At 48.2% G+C, this 24,361-nt stretch overlaps 2 protein-coding genes across 2 annotated transcripts in view; both read left to right on the top strand.

Annotated features, from left to right (window-relative positions):
- The first annotated feature begins 5,573 nt into the window (after positions 1-5,573).
- Positions 5,574-23,410, top strand: LOC120928816 (zinc finger protein 420-like). The gene is made up of 2 exons (XM_040339828.1): positions 5,574-5,660; positions 21,350-23,410. Exon 2 carries the CDS (start codon positions 21,659-21,661, stop codon positions 23,309-23,311), a length of 1,653 nt encoding a protein of 550 aa, XP_040195762.1. The 5' UTR covers positions 5,574-5,660; positions 21,350-21,658; the 3' UTR covers positions 23,312-23,410.
- The window catches only part of LOC120928817 (zinc finger protein 420-like), a 928,736-nt gene continuing 909,964 nt past the window's right edge, over positions 5,590-24,361 (top strand). The window contains exon 1 of the mRNA XM_040339829.1: positions 5,590-5,660. The gene's annotated coding sequence lies outside the window, so the exon portion shown is untranslated. The remainder of the gene's footprint in view (positions 5,661-24,361) is intronic.

Below are 24,361 nucleotides of genomic sequence, written 5' to 3'. Positions count from 1 at the left end.
AGCGCCCAGAGGCGATTCAGTTTGCATGTGTTGCGCTATATAAGTTTCTCACTCACTCATCAGTGCCACCTCTCAGTGGCCATCCATGCCCATCAGTGCCCACCTATGAGTGTCCATCAGTGCCCATCACATAGTTGCCAACCTTTAAAAAAAAAATTCCAGGGACACTTTGCAGCACAGCTATTAATTACCACACTCACTTCTCCGAAGCTCCACCCACTCCGCATAATCTTCGCCTGGCGAAGATTATGCGGAGTGGGTGGAGCTTCGGGGAAGTGAGTGTGGTAATTAATTAATAGCTGTGCTGCAAAGTGTCCCTGGACAAATGTTGGCAACTATGCCATCAGTGCCGCCTTATCAGTGCCCATCAGTGCAGCCATATTAGTGCCCGTCATTGAAGAAGAAAACATACTTATTTACCAAAAATATTAACAGAAACAAAGAAAAACGTGTATTTTTTCACAATTTTCGATCTTTTTTTATTTGTTGCGCAAAAAAAAAAGAAATATTTGTGTACAGTGTAGCATGACCGCGCAATTGTCATTCAAATTGCGACAGCGCTGATAATTGGCTTGGGCAGGAAGGTACGTGGGAGGGAGAGAGAGCATGCAAAGGGGGGGAGAGAGAGCGCAAAGGGGGGGAGGGAGAGAGAGCGCAAAGGGGGGGAGGGAGAGAGAGCGCAAAGGGGGGGAGGGAGAGAGAGCGCAAAGGGGGGGAGGGAGAGAGAGCGCAAAGGGGGGGGAGGGAGAGAGAGCGCAAAGGGGGGAGGGAGAGAGAGCGCAAAGGGGGGAGGGAGAGAGAGCGCGCAAAGGGGGGGAGGGAGAGAGAGCGCAAAGGGGGGAGGGAGAGAGAGCGCAAAGGGGGGAGGGAGAGAGAGCGCGCAAAGGGGGGGAGGGAGAGAGCGCAAAGGGGGGGGGAGAGAGCGCAAGGGGGGGAGAGAGAGCGCAAAGGGGGGGAGAGAGAGCGCAAAGGGGGGGAGGGAGAGAGAGCGCAAAGGGGGGAGAGAGAGCGCAAAGGGGGGAGGGAGAGCGCAAAGGGGGGGAGGGAGAGAGAGCGCAAAGGGGGGGAGGGAGAGAGCGCAAAGGGGGGAGGGAGAGAGAGCGCAAAGGGGGGGAGGGAGAGAGAGCGCAAAGGGGGGAGAGAGAGCGCAAAGGGGGGAGGGAGAGAGAGCGCATAGGGGGGAGGGAGAGAGAGAGCGCAAAGGGGGGAGGGAGAGAGAGCGCAAAGGGGGGAGGGAGAGAGAGCGCAAAGGGGGAGGGAGAGAGAGCGCAAAGGGGGAGGGAGAGAGAGAGCGCAAAGGGGGGAGGGAGAGAGAGAGCGCAAAGGGGGGGAGAGAGAGAGCGCAAAGGGGGGGAGGGAGAGAGAGCGCAAAGGGGGGAGGGAGAGAGAGCGCAAAGGGGGAGGGAGAGAGAGCGCAAAGGGGGGAGGGAGAGAGAGCGCAAAGGGGGGAGGGAGAGAGAGCGCAAAGGGGGGAGGGAGAGAGAGCGCAAAGGGGGGAGGGAGAGAGAGCGCAAAGGGGGGAGGGAGAGAGAGCGCAAAGGGGGGAGGGAGAGAGCGCAAAGGGGGGGAGGGAGAGAGCGCAAAGGGGGGGAGGGAGAGAGAGCGCAAAGGGGGGGAGGGAGAGAGAGCGCAAAGGGGGGAGGGAGAGAGAGCGCAAAGGGGGGAGGGAGAGAGAGCGCAAAGGGGGGAGGGAGAGAGAGCGCAAAGGGGGGAGGGAGAGAGAGCGCAAAGGGGGAGGGAGAGAGAGCGCAAAGGGGGAGGGAGAGAGAGAGCGCAAAGGGGGGAGGGGGAGAGAGAGCGCAAAGGGGGGAGGGGGAGAGAGAGCGCAAAGGGGAGGAGGGAGAGAGAGCGCAAAGGGGGGGAGGAGGAGAGAGCGCAAAGGGGGGGAGGAAGAGAGAGCGCAAAGGGGGGGGAGGGAGAGAGAGCGCAAAGGGGGGGAGGGAGAGAGAGCGCAAAGGGGGGAGGGAGAGAGAGAGCGCAAAGGGGGAGGGAGAGAGAGAGCGCAAAGGGGGAGGGAGAGAGAGCGCAAAGGGGGGAGGGAGAGAGAGAGCGCAAAGGGGGGAGGGAGAGAGAGCGCAAAGGGGGGAGGGAGAGAGAGCGCAAAGGGGGGAGGGAGAGAGAGCGCAAAGGGGGGAGGGAGAGAGAGAGCGCAAAGGGGGAGGGAGAGAGAGAGCGCAAAGAGGGAGAGAGAGAGCGCAAAGGGGGGGAGGGAGAGAGCGCAAAGGGGGGGAGGGAGAGAGCGCAAAGGGGGGGAGAGCGCAAAGGGGGGGGGAGAGAGCGCAAAGGGGGAGGAGAGAGAGCGCAAAGGGGGGAGGGAGAGAGCGCAAAGGGGGGAGGGAGAGAGCGCAAAGGGGGAGGGAGAGAGAGCGCAAAGGGGGAGGGAGAGAGAGCGCAAAGGGGGAGGGAGAGAGAGCGCAAAGGGGGAGGGAGAGAGAGCGCAAAGGGGGAGGGAGAGAGAGCGCAAAGGGGGAGGGAGAGAGCGCAAAGGGGGGGAGAGAGCGCAAAGGGGGGGAGGAGAGAGAGCGCATAGGGGGAGGGAGAGAGAGAGCGCAAAGGGGGGAGGGAGAGAGAGAGCGCAAAGGGGGGAGGGAGAGAGAGAGCGCAAAGGGGGGAGGGAGAGAGGGCGCAAAGGGGGAGGGAGAGAGAGAGCGCAAAGGGGGGAGGGAGAGAGAGCGCAAAGGGGGGAGGGAGAGAGCGCAAAGGGGAGGGAGAGAGAGAGCGCAAAGGGGGGGAGGGAGAGAGAGCGCAAAGGGGGGGAGGGAGAGAGAGCGCAAAGGGGGAGGGAGAGAGCGCAAAGGGGGAGGGAGAGAGAGCGCAAAGGGGGAGGGAGAGAGAGCGCAAAGGGGGAGGGAGAGAGAGAGAGCGCAAAGGGGGGAGGGAGAGAGAGAGAGCGCAAAGGGGGGAGGGAGAGAGAGCGCAAAGGGGGGGGAGGGAGAGAGAGCGCAAAGGGGGGGGAGGGAGAGAGAGCGCAAAGGGGGGGGAGGGAGAGAGAGCGCAAGGGGGGGGGGAGGGAGAGAGAGCGCAAAGGGGGGGAGGGAGAGAGAGCGCAAAGGGGGGGAGGGAGAGAGAGCGCAAAGGGGGGGAGGGAGAGAGAGCGCAAAGGGGGGAGGGAGAGAGAGCGCAAAGGGGGGAGGGAGAGAGAGAGCGCAAAGGGGAGGAGGGAGAGAGAGCGCAAAGGGGGGGAGGAGGAGAGAGCGCAAAGGGGGGGAGGAGGAGAGAGCGCAAAGGGGGGGGAGGGAGAGAGAGCGCAAAGGGGGGAGGGAGAGAGAGCGCAAAGGGGGGAGGAGGAGAGAGCGCAAAGGGGGGGAGGAGGAGAGAGCGCAAAGGGGGGGAGGAGGAGAGAGCGCAAAGGGGGGAGGGAGAGAGAGCGCAAAGGGGGGAGGGAGAGAGAGCGCAAAGGGGGGAGGGAGAGAGAGCGCAAAGGGGGAGGGAGAGAGAGAGCGCAAAGGGGGAGGGAGAGAGAGAGCGCAAAGGGGGGAGGGAGAGAGAGAGCGCAAAGGGGGGAGGGAGAGAGAGCGCAAAGGGGGAGGGAGAGAGAGCGCAAAGGGGGAGGGAGAGAGAGAGCGCAAAGGGGGAGGGAAAGAGAGAGCGCAAAGGGGGAGGGAGAGAGAGAGCGCAAAGGGGGGGAGGGAGAGAGCGCGCAAAGGGGGGGAGGGAGAGAGCGCGCAAAGGGGGGAGGGAGAGAGCGCAAAGGGGGGGGGAGGGAGAGAGAAGGGGGGAGGGAGAGAGAGAGAAGGGGGGAGGGAGAGAGAGAGAAGGGGGGAGGGAGAGAGAGAGAAGGGGGGAGGGAGAGAGAGAGAAGGGGGAGGGAGAGAGAGAGAAGGGGGGGAGAGAGAGAGAGAGAGAGAGAGAAGGGGGGAGAGAGAGAGAGAGAGAGCGTGAATACAGAGAGAGAGAGAGAGGTATACAGAGAGAGAGAGGGGTATACAGAGAGAGAGAGAGAGAGAGAGGGGTATACAGAGAGAGAGAGAGAGGGGGGTATAGAGAGAGAGAGAGAGAGAGGGGTATACAGAGAGAGAGAGAGGGGTATACAGAGAGAGAGAGAGAGAGAGAGAGAGGGGTATACAGAGAGAGAGAGAGAGAGAGGTATACAGAGAGAGAGAGAGAGAGAGAGAGAGGGGTATACAGAGAGAGAGAGAGAGAGAGAGAGGGGTATACAGAGAGAGAGAGAGAGAGAGAGAGGGGTATACAGAGAGAGAGAGAGGGGTATACAGAGAGAGAGAGAGAGGGGTATACAGAGAGAGAGAGAGGGGTATACAGAGAGAGAGAGAGAGGGGTATACAGAGAGAGAGAGAGAGAGAGAGAGAGGGGTATACAGAGAGAGAGAGAGAGAGAGGGGTATACAGAGAGAGAGAGAGAGAGAGAGAGGGGTATACAGAGAGAGAGAGAGAGAGAGAGAGGGGTATACAGAGAGAGAGAGAGAGGGGTATACAGAGAGAGAGAGAGAGAGAGAGAGAGAGGGGTATACAGAGAGAGAGAGAGAGAGGGGTATACAGAGAGAGAGAGAGAGAGAGGGGTATACAGAGAGAGAGAGAGAGGGGTATACAGAGAGAGAGAGAGAGAGAGAGGGGTATACAGAGAGAGAGAGAGAGAGAGAGGGGTATACAGAGAGAGAGAGAGGTATACAGAGAGAGAGGTATACAGAGAGAGAGAGAGGTATACAGAGAGAGAGGTATACAGAGAGAGAGAGAGAGAGAGGGGTATACAGAGAGAGAGAGAGAGAGAGGGGTATACAGAGAGAGAGAGAGGTATACAGAGAGAGAGAGAGGTATACAGAGAGAGAGAGAGGTATACAGAGAGAGAGAGAGGTATACAGAGAGAGAGAGAGGTATACAGAGAGAGAGAGGGGTATACAGAGAGAGAGAGGGGTATACAGAGAGAGAGAGAGAGGTATACAGAGAGAGAGAGAGGTATACAGAGAGAGAGAGAGAGGTATACAGAGAGAGAGAGAGAGAGAGGGGTATACAGAGAGAGAGAGAGGTATACAGAGAGAGAGAGGGGTATACAGAGAGAGAGAGAGAGAGAGACAGAGAGGGGTATACAGAGAGAGAGAGGTATACAGAGAGAGAGAGAGGTATACAGAGAGAGAGAGAGAGAGAGGGGTATACAGAGAGAGAGAGAGAGAGAGAGAGAGGGGTATACAGAGAGAGAGAGAGAGGTAGAGACAGAGAGAGAGACAGAGAGAGGTATACAGAGAGAGAGAGAGGGGTATACAGAGAGAGAGAGAGAGGGGGGTATACAGAGAGAGAGAGAGAGAGGGGTATACAGAGAGAGAGAGAGAGGGGGGTATACAGAGAGAGAGAGAGAGAGAGGTAGAGACAGAGAGAGAGAGGTATAGAGGGAGAGAGTTGTGAGAGAGAGATATACAGGGCGAGGGATATACAGAGAGGATATAATGTTGTAAAAGAAGATGGACGGAGGGGGAGGGAGAGACCTTCAGGGTGAAAACGTGTGCTGTGCTCTGCTCGCACCCTCCTATTCACTTCATGTTCCCGCCCTGTATTTCCTGTTTCCTGGTCACGTGTTTCCTGTGACATCACCGGGTGAATGTGGAGGACAGGAAGTAGCTGCTTCCTTCCACATGCTGAACACGTTTCTCAGTCTCTCTCCATCCTGAACACACGGCCACCATAGAAGTTCTTCTACCTCCCACCACACAGGTAAGTCATGGTGGGTGTCCTATTCCTGGTTCAGGGCTCCTGTCTCTGCTTTAGGTGTATATATGATCTGTGACCGGCTAGTCCTCCTTGTGACTAATGATCTGTATGTGTATAGACAGTATCTCACATAAGTAAGTACACCCCTCACATGTTGGGAATTATTTTCTTGTATCTTTTCATGTGACAACACTGAAGAAATGACACTTTGGGCCAGATTCACAAAGATTAGCGGATCTTTAGATCCGCGTGATCTATGTGATTTAAGATCTGCTGCCGCAAGTTTGAGAGGCAAGTGGGTAATTCACAACACGCTTACCTCCAAACTTGCGGCGGCGGATCGTAAATCCCCCGGGGCGGAATTCAAATTCACTAGGGGGGGGGGGCTGATCGCCGCCATTAGTATTAAAAAAAAAAATTTTTTTATAAAAATGCAAAAAAACTATCCCCTATTTTGTAAACGCTATAAATTTTGCGCAAACCAACCGATAAACACTTATTGTGATTTTTTTTATGTAGCAGAATACGTATCGGCCTAAACTGAGGAATTTTTTTTTTTTTTTATATATATATATATATATTTTTGGGGGATATTTATTATAGCAAAAAGTAAAAAATATTGCATTTTTTTTTTTCAGAATTTTCGCTCTATTTTTGTTTATAGTGCAAAAAATAAAAACCGCAGAGGTGATCAAATACCACCAAAAGAAAGCTCTATTTGTGAGGGGAAAAAAGGACGCCAATTTTTTGTTTGGGAGCCACGTCGCACGACCGCGCAATTGTCAGTTAACCACTTCCTTACTGGGCACATATACCCCTTCCTGACCAGGTGAAATTTCAGCTTCCGGCACTGCGTCGCTTTAACTGACAATTGCGCGGTCATGCGACGTGGCTCCCAAACAAAATTGACGTCCTTTTTTCCCCACAAATAGAGCTTTCTTTTGGTGGTATTTGATCACCTCTGCGGTTTTTATTTTTTGCGCTATAAACAAAAATAGAGCGACAATTTTGAGAAAAAAAACAATATTTTTTACTTGTTACTATAATAAATTGCCCAATTTTTTTTTTTAAAAAAGATTTTTTTCTCAGTCTAGGCGATACGTATTATTCTACATATTTTTGTTAAAAAAAAAAAAAAAAAATCGCAAGAAGCGTCTGGTTTGCGCAAAAGTTATTGCGCTTACAAAATAGGGGACAGAATTATTATTTTTTATTATTTTTTTTTACTACTAATGGCGGCGATCAGCATTTTTTTTCGTGACTGCGACATTATGGCGGAGACATCGGACACTTTTGACACATTTTTGGCGCCATTCACATTTATACAGCGATCAGTGCAATAAATATGCACTAATTACTGTATAAATGTGACTGGCATTGAAGGGGTTAATGTGTAGCCTGGGTGTGTTACTAACTGTGGGGGAAGGGGGGTGACTGGGGGAGGTGACCGATGCTGTGTCTCTATGTACAAGGGACACAGATCGGTCTCCTCTCTCCCTGACAGGACGTGGAGCTCTGTGTTTACACCCCATCATTACACACAGAGCTCCACGTCTTGTCCCTGTAGCCGCCGATCGCGAGTCCCTGGCGGACATCGCGGCCGCCAGGCACTCGCATCTCGGCGATGCGGCGAGCGCGCGCCTCCGCCGGACGCGCGCCCGCGCCACTGGCTGCGCGCGCAGGCCGTAAAAACACGGCCTCCCAGAGATGTAGAGCCACCCTGCGGCCGTACAAAGTCGTACGGCCGTCGGGAAGTGGTTAAAGTGACGCAGTGCCGAATCGCAAAAAGGGGCAAGGTCCTTTAGCTGCATTTTGGTCCGGGTCTTAAGTGGTTAAGTATAAGACTCATGCAGATGTGCCAAAGTCCGCAGGTAATCGTTCCAGTAGAGCAGGGGTGTCAAACTCGATTTCATTGTGGGCCGCAATCCGCACTATGATTGTCCTCAAAAGGGCCGGTTGTATCTGTAAGATTAGATGTCCAGCGCATCCCCTTCCCTTACATTAGATGTCAAGAGCCACACCCCCCTACAGAAGTTGAGTCCCCCACTCTCCCTTACATCACAGTGCACCCCACTTTCCTTATGCTGCTGCTGGGAAGAAGCTGGATGCATTTCTTGAAAGCAGAAAGTAAGGGTCTGGAGTAGAGGCCTTTCCTGATGCTGTGACCACGGCTTCGGCCTAGCTCCGGAGTCGCGGCCATCTTGGTACACCCATCGCGGCGGCCCTCCTTTCTGTTTACGCCCACAGAGGGGCCTGCGCTTGTGGGACACACACCGCTCTCTGGTGTCTGTAGTGCGGGGGGGGTGTCTATACTGGAGGGAGAGGGGGGTCTGTACTGAGGGGGTGACACCATTTTTTTTTTTTTTTGCACCAGTGCCAATTAGTGCCACCTTCCATCCAGTGCCATCTGCCAATGCCACCTGCCAGTGCGATCCAGTGCCACCTACCAGTGCCAACTAAAGCCATCAGTGCCACCTGCAATGCCAACCAGTGCTAACTATTGCCACCCAGTGCCAACCAGTGCCACTTGCCAGTGTCACCTGTTGGTGCCATCTGCCAACCAGTGCCACCTGCCAGTGTCAATTAGTGCCACCTGCCAGTGCCAATAAGTGCCACCTGCCAATCCGTGCCATCTGCTAGTACTATCTTTCAGTGCCATCCAGTGCAACCTGCCAGTGCCAATAAGTGCCTTCTGCTAGTGCCATCTTCCAGTGCCACGAGCCAGTGCCACCAAAAAAAAAAAAAGAAATCGGCATCATATATCTGCCATCGGCCACCCAGATTTCTAAATATTGGCATCGGTCAGAGAAAAACCCATATCGGTCAACCTCTAGTCCTGGAGTAGGACCAGAGGAGGGCTGGAGCTCTCCTGCAGCTGCTGGAGAGGTGCGAGGGCCACATGAAATGGCCTGGAGGGCCGGATTCGGCCCGCGGGCCTTGTGTTTGACACCTCTGCAGTAGAGTATTAACTCCTGCAGCGCTAGCTAATTAAACACCTAAAGAGTTTGCAATGAGGGTCTCAGGGGCTCTTTACATGGACCTTTTCCATACTGGCCAACAGTCACGATTTTGCTAGGACATTACCGGGTTTTGGACCCTTATCCCGGGTTGTGGCTGTCCTGGGTAGACCCTGAAAAATCATTCTTGTCGGACTGGACGGGGTGTCTGTTTCCCCCCCCCCCCCCCCAATAAATAACTTGAACTGCTCTGCTGTCCTAGCCAATGAGTGCCCCGGGGGTACAGAAGGCTCCGCCCTCACAGGTGTCAGCTGACAAGAAAGATGGCCGCCGCCTGCTGCTGATGGTGTTTGGTCTCTTCAGCCCTGAGAGCGCAGAGCTCGGAGGTGTCCATCATCCGGGAGCCTCAGCACCGTGCCCGGGATTAGGGAGGGGTGCCGCAGCCTGGGGGGCACCGAAGGACACTATCAAGCAGAATGGATAAGGGATACAGGCTGATCGGAGGAGGGATGGAGATTATAGAGAAGGTGATGACAGGGATGGAGCTCTGTTAGATAAGGTGATGGCAGGAGAAGGTGGGAGCTCGTTACAGAGCTAATACCAGGAGGAGCTCCCATTGTTTATGTGACACCTAATGAGGATGGAGGAGCACTCATGGCTAAGGTGATGGCAGGAGATGGGTCTCTCACTCACACACCAAATGCCAGCTGCAGAAGTCTAAGCAGCAGCTTGCCCGTCCTGTATGCAGATCAGCCAATCCTCACACTGGTGCCCCCCCCCCCCCGCTCTTCTCTTTATTTACACTGCGCACAGGACGGGCGAGCACACTGATGATGATGATGATTCTAATGTAATTTTTCACTATTTTCACTGCCATCTTCTTCCCTCTAATTAGAACCCCCAAACATTATATATATTTTTTATCCTAACACCCTAGAGAATAAAATGGCGATCGTTGCAATACTTTCTGTCGTGCCGTATTTGCGCAGCGGTCTTACAAGCGCACTTTTTTTGTGATAAAATTACACTTTTTTTAATAAGACAACAGTAAAGTTATCCCCATTTTTTTTTTTTTTTCATATTATGAAAGATAATGTTACGCCGAGTAAATTCATACCCAACATGTCACGCTTCAAAATTGCGTCCGTTCGTGGAATGGCGACAAACTTTTACCCTTTAAAATCTTCATAGGCGACGTTTAAAAAAAAAATCTACAGGTTGCATGTTTTGAGTTACAGAGGAGGTCTAGGGCTAGAATTATTGCTCTCGCTCTAACGATACCGGCGATACTCGGCGATACCTCACATGTGTGGTTTGAACACCGTTTACATATGCGGGCGCTGCTCACGTATGTGTTCGCTTCTGCGCGCGAGCTCGCCGGGACGGGGTGCGTTTTCTAGCTCCTAACTTTTTTAGCTGGCTCCCAGATTTCAAGCAAATTTGTCAACCCCTGAGTTCATGCCACTTCCACTTAAAGCTCATGCAGGGCCATTTTTGCTATTTGGATGATGACTCGGATAAGATCGCTCTGATCCATGCAACAATTGCCAGTCAGTTGGACTACTGTAATGCTCTGTACCTTGGCCTACCTAAAAAGATATGCGTAGACTCCAAATAATTCAGGACGCCGCAGGAAGGCTACTTACGGGTGTTGGTAGGAGAGACCATATCACCCCGATTCTGAACACCTTGCATTTGTTGCCTGTCCGTGAGCGGGTTTTGTTTAAGAGTGGCTGTTTTATGCATAGGATAGTCCATGGAGGTGGTCCAGAGTACTTCCGGGAAAAATGCATATATATATATATATATATATATATATAATATATATATATATATATATATATATATATATATATATATATATATATATATATATATATATATATATATATATATATATATATTATTTATATATATATATATATATATATATATATATATATATATGTGTGTGTGTGTGTTCGTTCTGGGTGCTCAGCTGACTTGTCAGCTCTCTTCACTCTCCAGGTCACAGCTGCAGTGGGCGGGGCCAAGCAGTTCCACTGACATCCGCCCAGGGAGGAGAGAGAGAGAGACGCGCGTCAGCTGAGTGCCCAGAGCAGAGCTCATATCGGTATAGATCAGACAATTTTTTACTTTGCACAGACACAGGGGCACTTATTACCAGGACAAGGGGTGGGCAAGAGGAGAAGCTGCCCTGGGTACTGTGGTATCATTTGAGGTGGGGGGCACCACAAGGAGATTGGCAGAGGGGAAGGGGGAATTTGTGGGAGGCAGAGGGTAAGTATTGTTCTAGAAGGGGAAATTTGAGGGGGCTGATTTAGGGGGATTTGTGTAGGTAGGGGGGAAGACGATTTGGGTGGAATTTGTGCTGGGAGGGGGAGATTTGAAGTTTGGGGGAGGTGTACTAGGAGGGGAAATTGTAGGGGTAGAGGATTTGTGCTAGGAAGAGTGAATTTTTATTTGGGGGGGGGGAGCATTGCACCGGGGGGGATTAAGGGGCAAAGATTTGCGCTGAGGGGGGATTTAAGCGGGGGCAGATTTGTATTTGTAGGGAATTTATGCTTGGGGTAAACATGCAGATTAGTGTTTTTGTGGGAGAATTTTTGCTGACACATAAAGCTCATGTTGGGGGAGGGGTTCAGTTTGGCATGTTCGCCCTGGGCTCTGGATGACCTTATTATTGTTGGACAACGGGGATAAGAGGATTTAGCTGCAGTTATGAGAGGCGGGTGCTGGTAACAGCAGGGAGGGGAGGGGGAAGAGGACACTAGAGAGCAGATAGCGGGCTGCGGCTGGCGGAATCATGTAAACTGACCGCCGTGTCAGGGCTCAGCAGCAAGGATCAGCCAGGTTTTTTAGGTGTTGCAGGGGGGGCAAATGATACAGGACAGGCACTGTGCTGTATAACATGCTCTATGGGAACAGGATCTGTTTGTTAACCCCCCCCCCCCCCTGCCAAAAAAAAATCCATACATATATTCTATAGATGCTATAAATTCCAGAACAGTATAATTGACCCCTTTTTGGAAAGTAGACAGTCCAAGGTATTTAGGAAGAGGCATGGTGAGTTTTTTTTTTTTTGCAGTTGTAATTTTTTGTCACAATTTTTGGGGAAAATTAAGAAATTTAACCACTTCCCCGCCCGCAATATAGCAAAATGACAGCCGCAAAGTGGTTGTTATGCTTACTGGATGCCACATGACGTCCAGCAGGATGAGCCGCTAGCGGTGTTGTGTGTCGGTCTGACACATTGCATCTCCGATCCTGGTAAAGAGCCTCTGACGGAGGCTCTTTAACCAATGTGATCAGCTTTGTCCAATCACTGCGGATTACAGTGTAAACAGAGCCGTTTATCGTCCTTTTCCTCCACTTGCACAGACAGACGTGAGCAGAGGAGAGCCAATCGGCTGCTCTCCTGACGGGGGGGGGGTCAGCTCTGATAATCGGCTCATTGATTATCAGTGTAGACCTATCGAGGGTGCCCACTGGAGACCACCAGGTGAGCCCACCAGGGGTGCCAATTAGGATGGCACTCTGTGCCCATCAGTGCCTCCTGAACAGCGCTGCCTATTGATATTGCTTTTTTTATATTCTTGTTTTAAAATCATTATGTGTATAATCTCCCGAGCAACCTGTCCCCATTTTACGTTATACCTTCTCCTCAGACATTTTCCCAGCAGTGCCTCTGTTCAGTGTTCCACCTATCACGGATATCCTCTCGTCCGAGGATGAGAAGGCATCCGTGATAGGCGGAACACTGAACAGAGGCCCTGCTGGGAAAATTTGTGTTCCGCCTATCACAGAACTGTCTGAGGAGGAGGCGCGGCTTTTAAATCATGGATGCCCGCAGCCTGACGGAGACTGTCACCGGCGTATAAGACGACCCCCAACTTTGGATGCATTTTTTTGCATCCAAAAGGTCGTCTTATACGCCGGAAAATACGGTAAGTATAGCGTACACGCTATGTTACTTGTGTTGCATTTCGCCCACACAGTATAACTCATAGTCTGTGGTTAAAGTGGAGGTTCACCCAAAATATACATTTTTAACATTAGATTGAGGCTAATTTTACTAAGCAGAATAGGGCGTTTTAGAGATCGATGTTCTCCCGCCGCTTCCGGGTATGGGCTGCGGGACTGGGCGTTCCTATTTGATTGACAGCCTTCCGACGGTCGCATACAGTGCGTCACGAGTTCCCGAAAGTAGCCGAACGTCGGTGCACAGGCGCCGTATAGAGCCGCACCGACGTTCGGCTTCTTTTGGCAACTGGAGACGTGCTGTATGCGACCGTCGGAAGCCTGTCAATCAAATAGGAACGCCCAGTCCCGAAGATCATACCCGGAAGCGGCAGGAGAACATCGATCTCTAAAACGGTAAGTACTACATTCATTTTAAAAAAAACACCCGATTCTGCTTACTAAAATTAGCCTCAATCTAATGTTAAAAAAAAAAAATTTCGGGTGAACTCCCGCTTTAAGCGCGTTCCGAGAATTGGCTAACACTCGAAGGCCTCGTACGCACGATCGTTATAACCGATGAGAATGGTCTGATGGACCGTTTTTCATCGGTCCAAACCGATCGTGTGTGGGAGCCATCGGTTATTTAACCATCGGTTAAAAAAAAGCCAACTTGCTTCAAATTTAACTGATGGATTCCTAACCGATGGGTCAAAACCGATCGTTAGTAGGCACAACCATCGGTTAGAAATCCACGCATGCTCAGAATCAAGTCGACGCATGCTTGGAAGCATTGAACTTCGTTTTTATCAGCACGTCGTCGTGTTTTACGTCACCGCGTTCTGACACGATCGTTTTTTTAACTGATGGTGTGTAGGCGCAACGGACCATCAGTCAGCTTCATCGGTTAACCGATGACAAGGGTCCTTCAGACCGTTCTCATCGGATGGACTGATCGTGTGTACGAGGCTTAAATTGTTGTTATAAGTTACATCCTGTTTTTGCAAAGATGTGGTATTCAACGTATAGTGGAAAGTCCCCGAAACTAGTATATACCAGTAAATGAATACGTATGCTTTAGGATAACCACGCCTATCCTTTTCTCGCTACCAAATATAAGCTATGATTTCTGCCTTAAAGGGTCACTAAAGGAATTTTTTTTTTTTTTTTAGCTAAATAGCTTCCTTTACCTTACTGCAGTCCTGGTTTCATGTCCTCATTGTTCGTTTTTTTTTGCTCTGATGTTGCTGTAATTCTCCTCTGTTCTGGACACTTCCTGGTTGTCTGTTTCCTGATCACCACAGTACTGGGAGATTTTAGTTTCGTTTTCAAACCAATACTGCTCTATGGGTCTGTCCAGCACAGATACAGCATAACATGCTAAAACGAAACTAAATGCAAAAACGAAACTAAAAAACTACAGGTACATTATATGATTGATTTTTATCTATTTTTAATCGTTTTTAAAAGGAATCAGTTAAAGCAGGGGTTGACAAATTTGCTTGGAATCTAGGAGCCAGATAAAAAAGTTAGGTGCCATAAAACGCGCCCCGTCGCGACGAGCTTGCGCGCAGAAGCAAAAACATACGTGAGCAGCGCCCGCATATGTAAACGGTGTTCAAACCACACATGTGAGGTATCACCGCGATTGGTAGAGCGAGAGCAATAATTCTAGCCCTAGTCCTCCTCTGTAACTCAAAACATGCAACCTGTAGATTTTTTTTAAACGTCGCCTATGAAGATTTTAAAAGGGTAAAAGTTTGTCGGCATTCCACGAGCGGACGCAATTTTGAAGCGTGACATGTTGGGTATGAATTTACTCGGCGTAACATTATCTTTCATAATATTAAAAAAAAATGGGGATAACTTTACTGTTGTCTTATTTTTTAATTAAAAAAAGTGTAATTTTTTCCCCAAAAAGTGCGCTTGTAAGACCGCTGCGCAAATACGGCATGACAGAAAGTATGACAAAGTATTGCAACGATCGCCATTTTATTCTCTAGGGTGTTCGGATAAAAAATATATATAATGTTTGGGGGTTCTAATTAGAGGGAAGAAGATGGCAGTGAAAATAGTGAAAAATTACATTGGAATTGCTGTTTAGCTTGTAATGCTTAACTTGTAATACCAACGGCCACCACCAGATGGCGCCAGCTCACACATCTGGTGGTAATAACTTGTAATACCAACGGCTCACCACCAGCTCACACAAAAAAAAAAAAAAAAATTTTGCCCCCCTTCCAAGCCAAGTCGCCAGGACCCCATGGCGACCTGGCGCCCGGGATTTGTGGAGCCCTGAGTTAAAGGATCACTAAAGGAATTTTTTTTTTTAGCTAAATAACTTCCTTTACCTTACTGCAGTACTGGTTTCATGTCCTTATTGTTCGTTTTTGCTTTGAAGTTGCTGTAATTCTGCTGTGATCTCCACACTTCCTGGTTGTCTGTTTCACGGTGGTCTAAGCTGTCATTACTGTGTGTCTAAAACTTAACGGAACCATCAGATTCATTTTAAAAACAAAACACTGCCCTGGATTTGTTTGTTTTTGTTCTGTGTGTCTCACAGGAACATGAAACCAGTTTAAAAGTGAAACTAACCTGCAGGCACATTATATGATTGATTTTTATCTATTTGAAATCATTTTTAAAAGGAATCAGTTAACTTTTATGTCTCTATACCCTGTAAACAGTCATTTCAGCCAAAACATTTTTTTTTTCCTTTAGTGACCCTTTAACTAATTCAGCCATTTGGCTGCCAAATGACCGGGCCACTTTTTTGCGATTCGGCACGGCGTCGCTTAAACTGACAATTGCACGGTCGTGCGACGTGGCTCCCAAACAAAATTGACGTCCTATTCATTTTTTGCGCTATAAACGAAAATAGAGCGACAATTTTGAAAAAAAAAAGCAATGTTTTTTTACTTTTTGCTATTGTAGCAAGGTGCCACTTGGCAATGTGGTTGAAAGACTACAGTTTATAATTGAGAAGGAACTCCGCTCCCTCCGGTGGCCAATCGTTATACTGCCACCACTTGTTTTGGTTTTATGATATTGCAACAATGCATTGTGGAACTTGAAGTGCAGGGAGAAAAAGACTCCGTTGCCTTGGGTGTTTGAAAGACTGCGATGCCCAGAGTGCAACTGTGCTACCCATGGTGCATGGCATCATGCACGGCCTTCTGGGAGAAGCTACTTAACCACTTAAGCCCCGAACCAATATGCTGCTAAATGCCCAAAGGCGTTTTTACAATTCGGGACTGCGTCGCTTTAACAGACAATTGCGCGGTCGTGCGACGTGGCTCCCAAACAAAATTAACGTCCTTTTTTTCCCCACAAATAGAGCTTTCTTTTGGTGGTATTTGATCACCTCTGCAAAAATAGAGCGACAGTTTTGAAAAAAAATTCAATATTTTTTACTTTTTTCTATAATAAATATCCCCCAAAAACATATATAAATTTTTTTCCCCCCTCAGTTTAGGCCGATACATATTCTTCTACCTATTTTTGGTAAAAAAAAATCGCAATAAGCGTTTATCGATTGGTTTGCGCAAAATGTATAGCGTTTACAAAATAGGGAATAGTTTTATTATTTTTATTTCTTTTTTACTACTATTGGCGGCGATCAGCGATTTTTATCATGACTGCGGCATTATGGCGGACACTTCGTAGAATTTTGACACATTTTTGGGACCATTGTCATTTTCACAGCAAAAAATGCATTTAAATTGCATTGTTTATTGTGAAAATGACAGTTGCAGTTTGGGAGTTAACCACAGGGGGCGCTGTAGGAGTTAGGGTTCACCTAGTGTGTGTTTACAACTGTAGGGGGGTGTGGCTGTAGGTCTGACGTCATCGATCCAGTCTCCCTATAAAAGGGATCACTCGATCGATGCGCCGCCACAGTGAAGCACAGGGAAGCCGTGTTTACATACGGCTCTCCCCGTTCTTCAGCTCCGGGGAGCGATCGCGAGGGGGCGGCTAGAAACGAATAGCCACGCCCTCATCGCGGATCGCTCCCCGAGGGAATCCGACCGCCGCATGTAGCGGGGGGGGGGGAGGGTCCCGGACCCGCGGAAAGGCAGGGACGTACATGTACGCCCATTTGCCTGTAAGTGCCATTCTGTGGACATACATATACATGCGGCGGTCGGCAAGTGGTTAAAGAAAGGGGAGGCGTACGTTGCCTCTCTTGGGACGCCAACTTCTAGCAAGCAGGAGGCCTGCTTCAAGGAAGCTTAGGCCTCAGAAGCCCTGGCCTACAGTCGCCATCGCGGATCACCTATCCTGAGGGAGGGGGTCCTTGACGCAGTGTTTTGGCCTACGTTCCAGAGCAACCAGTGTCGCCTGTCCACCAGCACTTTGTGACGACTGCACAGAGTACTGTCGGTTGCGGAGAGGCCGAGAACCGGGACACTACAGACGAAGCATCCCGGTGAGGCGAGACCTCATTGGGTGAGAAGGGCACCTGCCCAACGATATAATAACTGTATCTCAGGAAGGTGGATCTAGTAGACTCACCATTGTTGCTTGGAGGTTAACACGCCACGTGCAGGGATACGTTGCATCCGGCAGGGACTGTGCATTGAAGGAATTGGTGCTTGTGTCGCCAACACGCCATATCTACTTTAACCACTTCCCGCCCGGCCTATAGCCGATTTACGCCCGGGAAGTGGTTTTGAAATCCTGACTGGACGTCCATGGAGGGCGCGCGCGGCGATCGGTGATGCGGGGTGTCAGTCTGACACCCTGCATCTCCGATCTCGGTAAAGAGACTCCGGCGGAGGCTCTTTACCACGTGATCAGCCGTGTCCAATCACGCCTGATCACGATGTAAACAGGAAAAGCCGTTGATGGCTCTTCCTCACTCGTGTCTGACAGACGCCAGTAGAGGAGAGCCGATCGGCGGCTCTCCTGACGGGGGGGGGGGGGGGGTTCGCGCTGATTGTTTATCAGCGCAGCCCCCCCTCGGATCGCCACAGTGGACCACCAGGGAAGCCCACACTGGACCACCAGGGAAGGGCAAACAACAAAAAAAGGGGGCAAAAAAATAATAAAAAACTTTAAAAAATAAAAAAAAAATGCCAATCAGTGCCCACAAATGGGCACTGGCTGGCAACATGGGTAAATCAGTGCCACCCCACAGTGTCCATGAGTGCCGCCTATGTGTGCCCAACAGTGCCGCATACCAGCGCCGCCAATCAGTGCCACCTCATCTGTGCCCGTCAGTACTACCTCATCGATGTCCATCAGTGCCATCTCATCGGTGCCCATCAGTGCCGCCATATCAGTGCCCGTAATTGAAAGAGAAAACTTATTTAAAAAAAAATTTACAGAAAAAAATAATACCGTTATTTTTTTCCAAATTTTCAGTAATTTTTTAGTTGTTGCATAAAAAAAAAATCGCAGAGGTGATCAAATACCACCAAAAGAAAGCTCTATTTGTGGGGAAAAAAGGACGCCAATTTTATTTGGGTACAGTGTAGCACGACCGCGCAATTGCCATTCAAAGTGCGACAGCGCTGAAAGCTGAAAATTGGCTTGGGCGGGAAGCTGCGTAAGTGCCTGGTATGGAAGTGGTTAAACGTTAGTTTCCAGTTTATTTATCCCTGTTAATGCTAGCGAAGACTTCAGTTAACCAGAAAGAAACGATTGCAAGACTTGTGCCGCGTACACACGATCGGTTAAACCGATGAGAATGGTCTGATGGACCGTTTTCATCGGTCAAAACCGATCGTGTGTGGGCGTCATCGGTTTTTTAACCATCGGTTAAAAAAAAAAGCAAACTTGCTTTAAATTTAACCTATGGATTCCTAACCGATAGGTCAAAACCGATCGTTAGTAGGCACGAACCATCGGTTAAAAATCCACACATGCTCAGAATCAAGTCGACGCATGCTTGGAAGCATTGAACTTCGTTTTTTTTTTTTAAGCACGGCGTTGTGTTTTACGTCACTGCGTTCTGACACGATCTTTTTTTTTTTAACCAATGGTGTGTAGGCGCGACGGACCATCAGTCAGCTTCATCGGTTAACCTAGGACAACCGTCCTTCAGACCGTTCTCATCGGATGGACTGATCGTGTGTACGCGGCATTAGTCTGATCAACTAAGTTATCGTAGTTAGTAGGACACGTCCAAGAAATGCCCACTAGGGGGAGATAGAGAGTTACAGACTCGTATACATAGAGGGCCGGATTCAGGTAGAATTGCCCATTATTTACGGAGGCGCAGGGCAACGTTTTTGCCCTGCGCCCCCGCAAATTTGCTCTGCTGCCCTTGATTCACGGAGCAGAAGCTCCGTGAATTGCGCGGGCGCGCCGGCAAAATGCCCGGCGCTAGAGCACGCAATTTAAATGATCCCGTAGGGGGCGGGAATCATTTAAATTAGGCGCGTTCCCGCGCCGATCGTAGCGCACATGCTCCGTCGGGAAACTTTCCCGACGTGCATTGGGGGAAATGACGTCGCAAGGACGTCATTTGCTTCAAAGTGAACGTGAATGGCGTCCAGCACCATTCACGATTCACTTACGCAAAGTACGTAAAATTTGAATTTTGCGACGCGGGAACGACGGGTATACGTAACATGGGCTGCCCCTGCTCGCGCAACGTTGTGAATCGGTGTTAGTATGCAATTTGCATACTATACACTGAGCACAACGTGAACGCCACCTAGCGGCCACCGCAAGAATGCAGCCTAAGATATGCGGGCATAAGAGCCTTATGCCGCGCAGATCTTAGTCTGCAGTCAGCGTAACGAGGTTCCTGAATCAGGAGCACTCGTTACGCCGGGGCAAGTAAGCAATTGCGCTGTGTAACCTATGGTTACACAGGCGCAATTGCTTCTTGAATCCGGCCCAGAGTAATTACTTTATACTCATTTTGTACAGTATTGTTGTTCTTGAGAGCTGGGTAAGGCCTAGTGGAGAGGTGCTCCAGTGCTGATAGTACTGTATTGGGGAGACTCCTTCGCTGCGTTCTTACACAGGTCTGTACTTTGTTCTCTGATATTTAAACCTGTTCTTAATCTTTATCATTGAGTCTTGCAGGGCCCTGTAAGAAGTCAACTGCATTTGTATAATACTGATTTTTAACTTGTAAGCAAGTGTCAGAAAAAGGTTTATAGCTAGATTCAGAAAGAGTTAAGCCGGCGTATCAGTAGATACGCCGTCGTAACTCTGAATCTGCGCCGTCGTACATTTAAGTGTATTCTCAAATTGAGATACACTTAAATGTAGCTAAGATACGACGGCCTGCGTCGCGTCGGGTCATGGTTTATTTACATAAAACACGCCCACCTCTTTACAATGTGTGTGTGTGTGTGTGTGTATATGTATGTATGTGTGTGTGTGTATATATATATATATATATATATATATATATATATATATATATATATATATATATATATATATATATATATATATATATATATATATATATTGTGTGTGTATATATATATATATATATATATATATATATGTATATATATACTATATATCTCTATATCATACATACATATATACACACACAAAACGCTGATCGCCGCCATTACTAGTAAAAAAAAAAAAAAATATTAATCTTGTGACTGCGACATTATGGTTGACACATCGGACACTTTTGACATCGTTTTCATAGCGATCAGTGCTATAAAAATGCACTGATAACTGTGTAAATGACTCTGGCAATGAAGGGGTTAACCTGTAGGGGGCGCTGAAGGGGTTAAGACCTAGGGAGTGCTTCTAACTGTTAGGGGGGCATGGCTTGCTGTGACATGTCACTGATCGCTGTTCCCGATGACAGGGAACAGACTATCAGTGACATGTCACTAGGAAGAACAAGGAGATGTTGGTTGTGTTTACACTAACATCTCCCTGTTCTTCAGCTCTGTGACCCGATTGCGGGACACCGAGTCCGCGGGTCCCACGGTCACGGAGCTCACGACAGGGTTGCGAGCATGCTGCCGGCGGCAAATTAAAGGGGACGCATATTTACGCCCATTTGCCTGTCCAAGCCATTCTGTCAACGTAAATCCTGCGTGCGCTGGTCCTTAAGCGGTTAAGGCATCCTCTGTAAGAAAATGTCATATTTGGTGAGATACTCTCAGAAGCCTAAAGGAGATGTACAGCTCGTTTGGCTGTGCTTCTGTGGATCACAGGAGTGCAGTTTGTTGGTCCTGTGACCAATTTTCAACAGACAGTGGGCTGAGGTTACACAGCTGGTCCAGGCTTGGAAAGGGTCGGGACCTTATGGTTGGGATCCACCCACATGCCTGGACTGGCACCCAGCTCAGCCTTTCAGTGAGCCGCTGAGCACCTAAGACAATTGCTCCCACAGTTGAGCCCAGCACTCCAGTGAACATGGGGAGGGAGGTAGAGCAGAAAGCCAGTGAGTGACAGTCACCAGCTCTGTGCTCACAGAGCTCTGAGAACTGAGCCATCGGCAGTGTTTGATCACTCGGTTCTCCCCATACTTATTTTAATCACATCTAAAAGGGATGCCTGCACTGGAACTTTCTATATTCGATCACTGCAAGTGCATCAGCTGAATAATAATGAAAGATTCACGCTTAACATAGACAAGCAACTTTTTCCTAAGAATGGGAAAAGGTAGGAATTTACAACAAAGTTTGTTAAAGTTCCTGGCAATGAACATTGACCACCCAGAGGGGATTGTTTGTTTTCAACAAAAGTGGTTGCATGCACGTTAAAAATTAAAAACAAGTTTATTCTTCCCTTTTATATAGAATTGACTTTTTTTTTCTTTTTTTTTTTTCTGTATAGGTGGACAGAAGAATCGATCTCGTCATATTGGTCTTTATCATTATAACAAAGTCCCACAGAAAACGAGTCATATGGGTGTTTTAAGGGACTGAACGTCTTTATTGCAGTTCACTGGACGATTCGCACAGGGCACAAGCCATATTGGTGTTCTTAATGTCATAAATGTTTTAGATGCTCTTCAACATCTGTCCAGCTTCAGAGGACATCAGGCAAGTTGGTGTTCTGAAAGTGTCAATATCTTTACAGCCCATGTATACATAAGGAGTCATTTCAAAAGCTATTGTTTGGAATGTGACAAAAGGTTTTACCATGAAGACAAAACGTATCAAACACCAGCAGGTTCACACTGTAGAGAAGCCATATCAGTGTTCTGAATGTGATAAAGCTTTTTTATACAAGTCACATCTTTTCGTACACCAGAAGATTCACACTGGAGAGAAACCATTTCAGTGTTCTGAATGTGACAAAGCTTTTACATCGAACGCAGATCTGATCAGACACCAGAGGGGTCACACTGGAGAGAAGCCATATCAGTGTTCTGAATGTGACACAACTTTTAAATGTAAGGAAGGCCTTAATGTACATGAGAGGATTCACACAGGAGAGAAACAATTTCAGTGTTCCAAATGTGACAAATCTTTTCTACGGAAGGTACAGCTTATCGATCACGAGTGGGTTCACACTGGAGAGAAACCATATCAATGTTCTGAATGTGACAAAGCTTTTATAAGAAAATCAGGTCTTATCAGACATAAGATGATTCACACTGGTGAGAAGCCGTATGAGTGTTCTGAATGTGATAAAGCTTTCCACTTGAAGGCTAATCTTCTCTCACACCAGAAGATTCACACTGGTGAGAAGTCGTATCAGTGTTCTGAATGTGATAAAGCTTTTGCACGCAAGAAAAGCCTTATCCAACACCAGAGGATTCACACGGGAGAGAAGCGGTATCAGTGTTCAGAATGTGGGAAAGCTTTTGCAACCAAGCCACAGCTTATCCAACACCAGAGGATTCACACTGGAGAGAAGCCGTATCAGTGTTCGGAATGTGGTAAAGCTTTTTCACTGAAGGCAGTCCTTATCAATCACCAGAGGATTCACATTGGAGAGAAGCCATATAAATGTTCGGTATGTGGTAAAGCTTTTAGACATACTCAAAGCCTTATGACACACCAGAAAGTTCACACGGGAGAGAAGCCACATCAGTGTTCTGTATGTAACATGACCTTTGCATTGAACTCGGAGCTTACCATTCACCAGATACTTCACACTGGAGAGAGGCCATATCATTGTTCTGAATGTGATAAAGCTTTTACACATAAGTCAAAGCTTTTCAGACACCAGAAGATTCACACTGGGGAGAAGCCATTTCAGTGTTCAAAATGCGACAACGCTTTTCAAGAAAAATCAATGCTTATCGTGCATGAGAGGATTCACACTGGAGAGAAGCCATATCAGTGTTCTGAATGTGACAAAGCTTTTACAATGCGGACGTATTTTATCAGACACAAGATGGTTCACACTGGAGAGAAGCCATATCAATGCTCTGAGTGTGACAAAGCTTTTACAATGCGGACGTATTTTATCAGACACAAGATGGTTCACACTGGAGAGAAGCCTTATCAATGTTCTGAGTGTGGTAAAGAATTTGCACGTAAGGAAAGCCTTATCAGACACCAGATAGTTCACTCTGGAGAGAAGCAATTTCAATGTTCAGAATGTGATAAAGCTTTTAAACATAAGGAAAGCTTTATTATACACCAGAAGGCTCACAAGGGAGAGAACCCATATCGGTGTACAGAATGTGGCAAAGCTTTTACAGTGAAAAAAGATCTCATCAGACATCAAATGACTCACACTGGAGAGAAGCCTTATGAGTGTACTGAATGTGATAAAGCTTTTACTCGCAAAGCAGGTCTTATCAGACACCAGAGGGTCCACACTGGAGAGAAGCCAGAATGAGACAAAGCTTTTATGATTTAATGCCGGGCTGATCAAACGCCAAAGGATTCAAAAGTTTCAGCTACAGTGAGAAAATTGCGAGAAGGGGGATTAAAAAGGGTAACATCCTAAGCCACAATAAGAGTTGCAGGTATCTCTTTTTAGTTTCATGCTTCATGTAATCCCACAACCTAGTGAAAAAGTCTAATGCTACCTTAAAAAACAAACTAAAAAATGTGAGCAAACAAGAATGTAATGGATGGATTCCTTGAGATTAGTACTTTTCTCCATCTGCACACACCTATAGTCTGTGAACATTTGACCTTTTTGATACATTTTCTCAGAGAAGCACCAAAGACTGAACTGTTTCCTCATGATTCACATCTTGCTCATCTCCTGTTTTAAGAGGTTTGATAGAACATGTACTGCATTTTCATCTTTCACTAACTGAGCTGTGTTCCCAAGTGCCTTTTTTTATTGCCAGATCCTGAGCTAATGCAATAACAAAACTGCCTCAGTAACAGAGACTAGGTAGTATTTAAGTGGCATCTTGCCACGTCTTAAAAAGTCTTCGCGGGAAAGTCCTTTCCATGTTCTTCTGACTGTTGATTCATCATCAGTGATGATTGAAGGTTCAAGCTAATTCCACCTTGTCCACATCTCCCTTTATACATTCCACGTCGCCTCCCATAATCCACGCCTTCTTTCAACATTACACCCAATTGATGACATCTTCGAAGGCAGGTCTCTGGCAGATACATCAGCCAAGGGAAGTCTTTGTTCAGAGAGACTGCCTAAGCTGGTGTAAGCCTTCCAACAGTGAGTTGCTACTGTTTTTTGGGATGAGCTTGACAGTACCTCTTAAACCCAGCTGGTCACGTGTTCCATCTAGTTTTTCTGCAAGTCTAAAAGCTTCCATCAGGTGATTATTGGATGTCCTTCCCATCTTATTTCTCTGTCCAGCTATTGCTCCATAGGACCAGTGTTTCTCAACTCCAGTCCTTGAGGCGCCCCAACCGGTCATGTTTTCAGGCTTTCCATTATTTTGCACAGGTGATTTGATCAGTTTTA

Source organism: Rana temporaria, chromosome 2 (genome assembly GCF_905171775.1).
Source record: "Rana temporaria chromosome 2, aRanTem1.1, whole genome shotgun sequence".
In the NCBI taxonomy this organism is placed as follows: Eukaryota; Metazoa; Chordata; class Amphibia; order Anura; family Ranidae; genus Rana; species Rana temporaria.
This window is presented reverse-complemented; position numbering and strand designations above follow the sequence as displayed.

Bases quoted from the DNA above. Each gene is read 5' to 3' on its own strand.
- LOC120928816 (XM_040339828.1), top strand. From the start codon at position 21,659: ATGAAGACAAAACGTATCAAACACCAGCAGGTTCACACTGTAGAGAAG.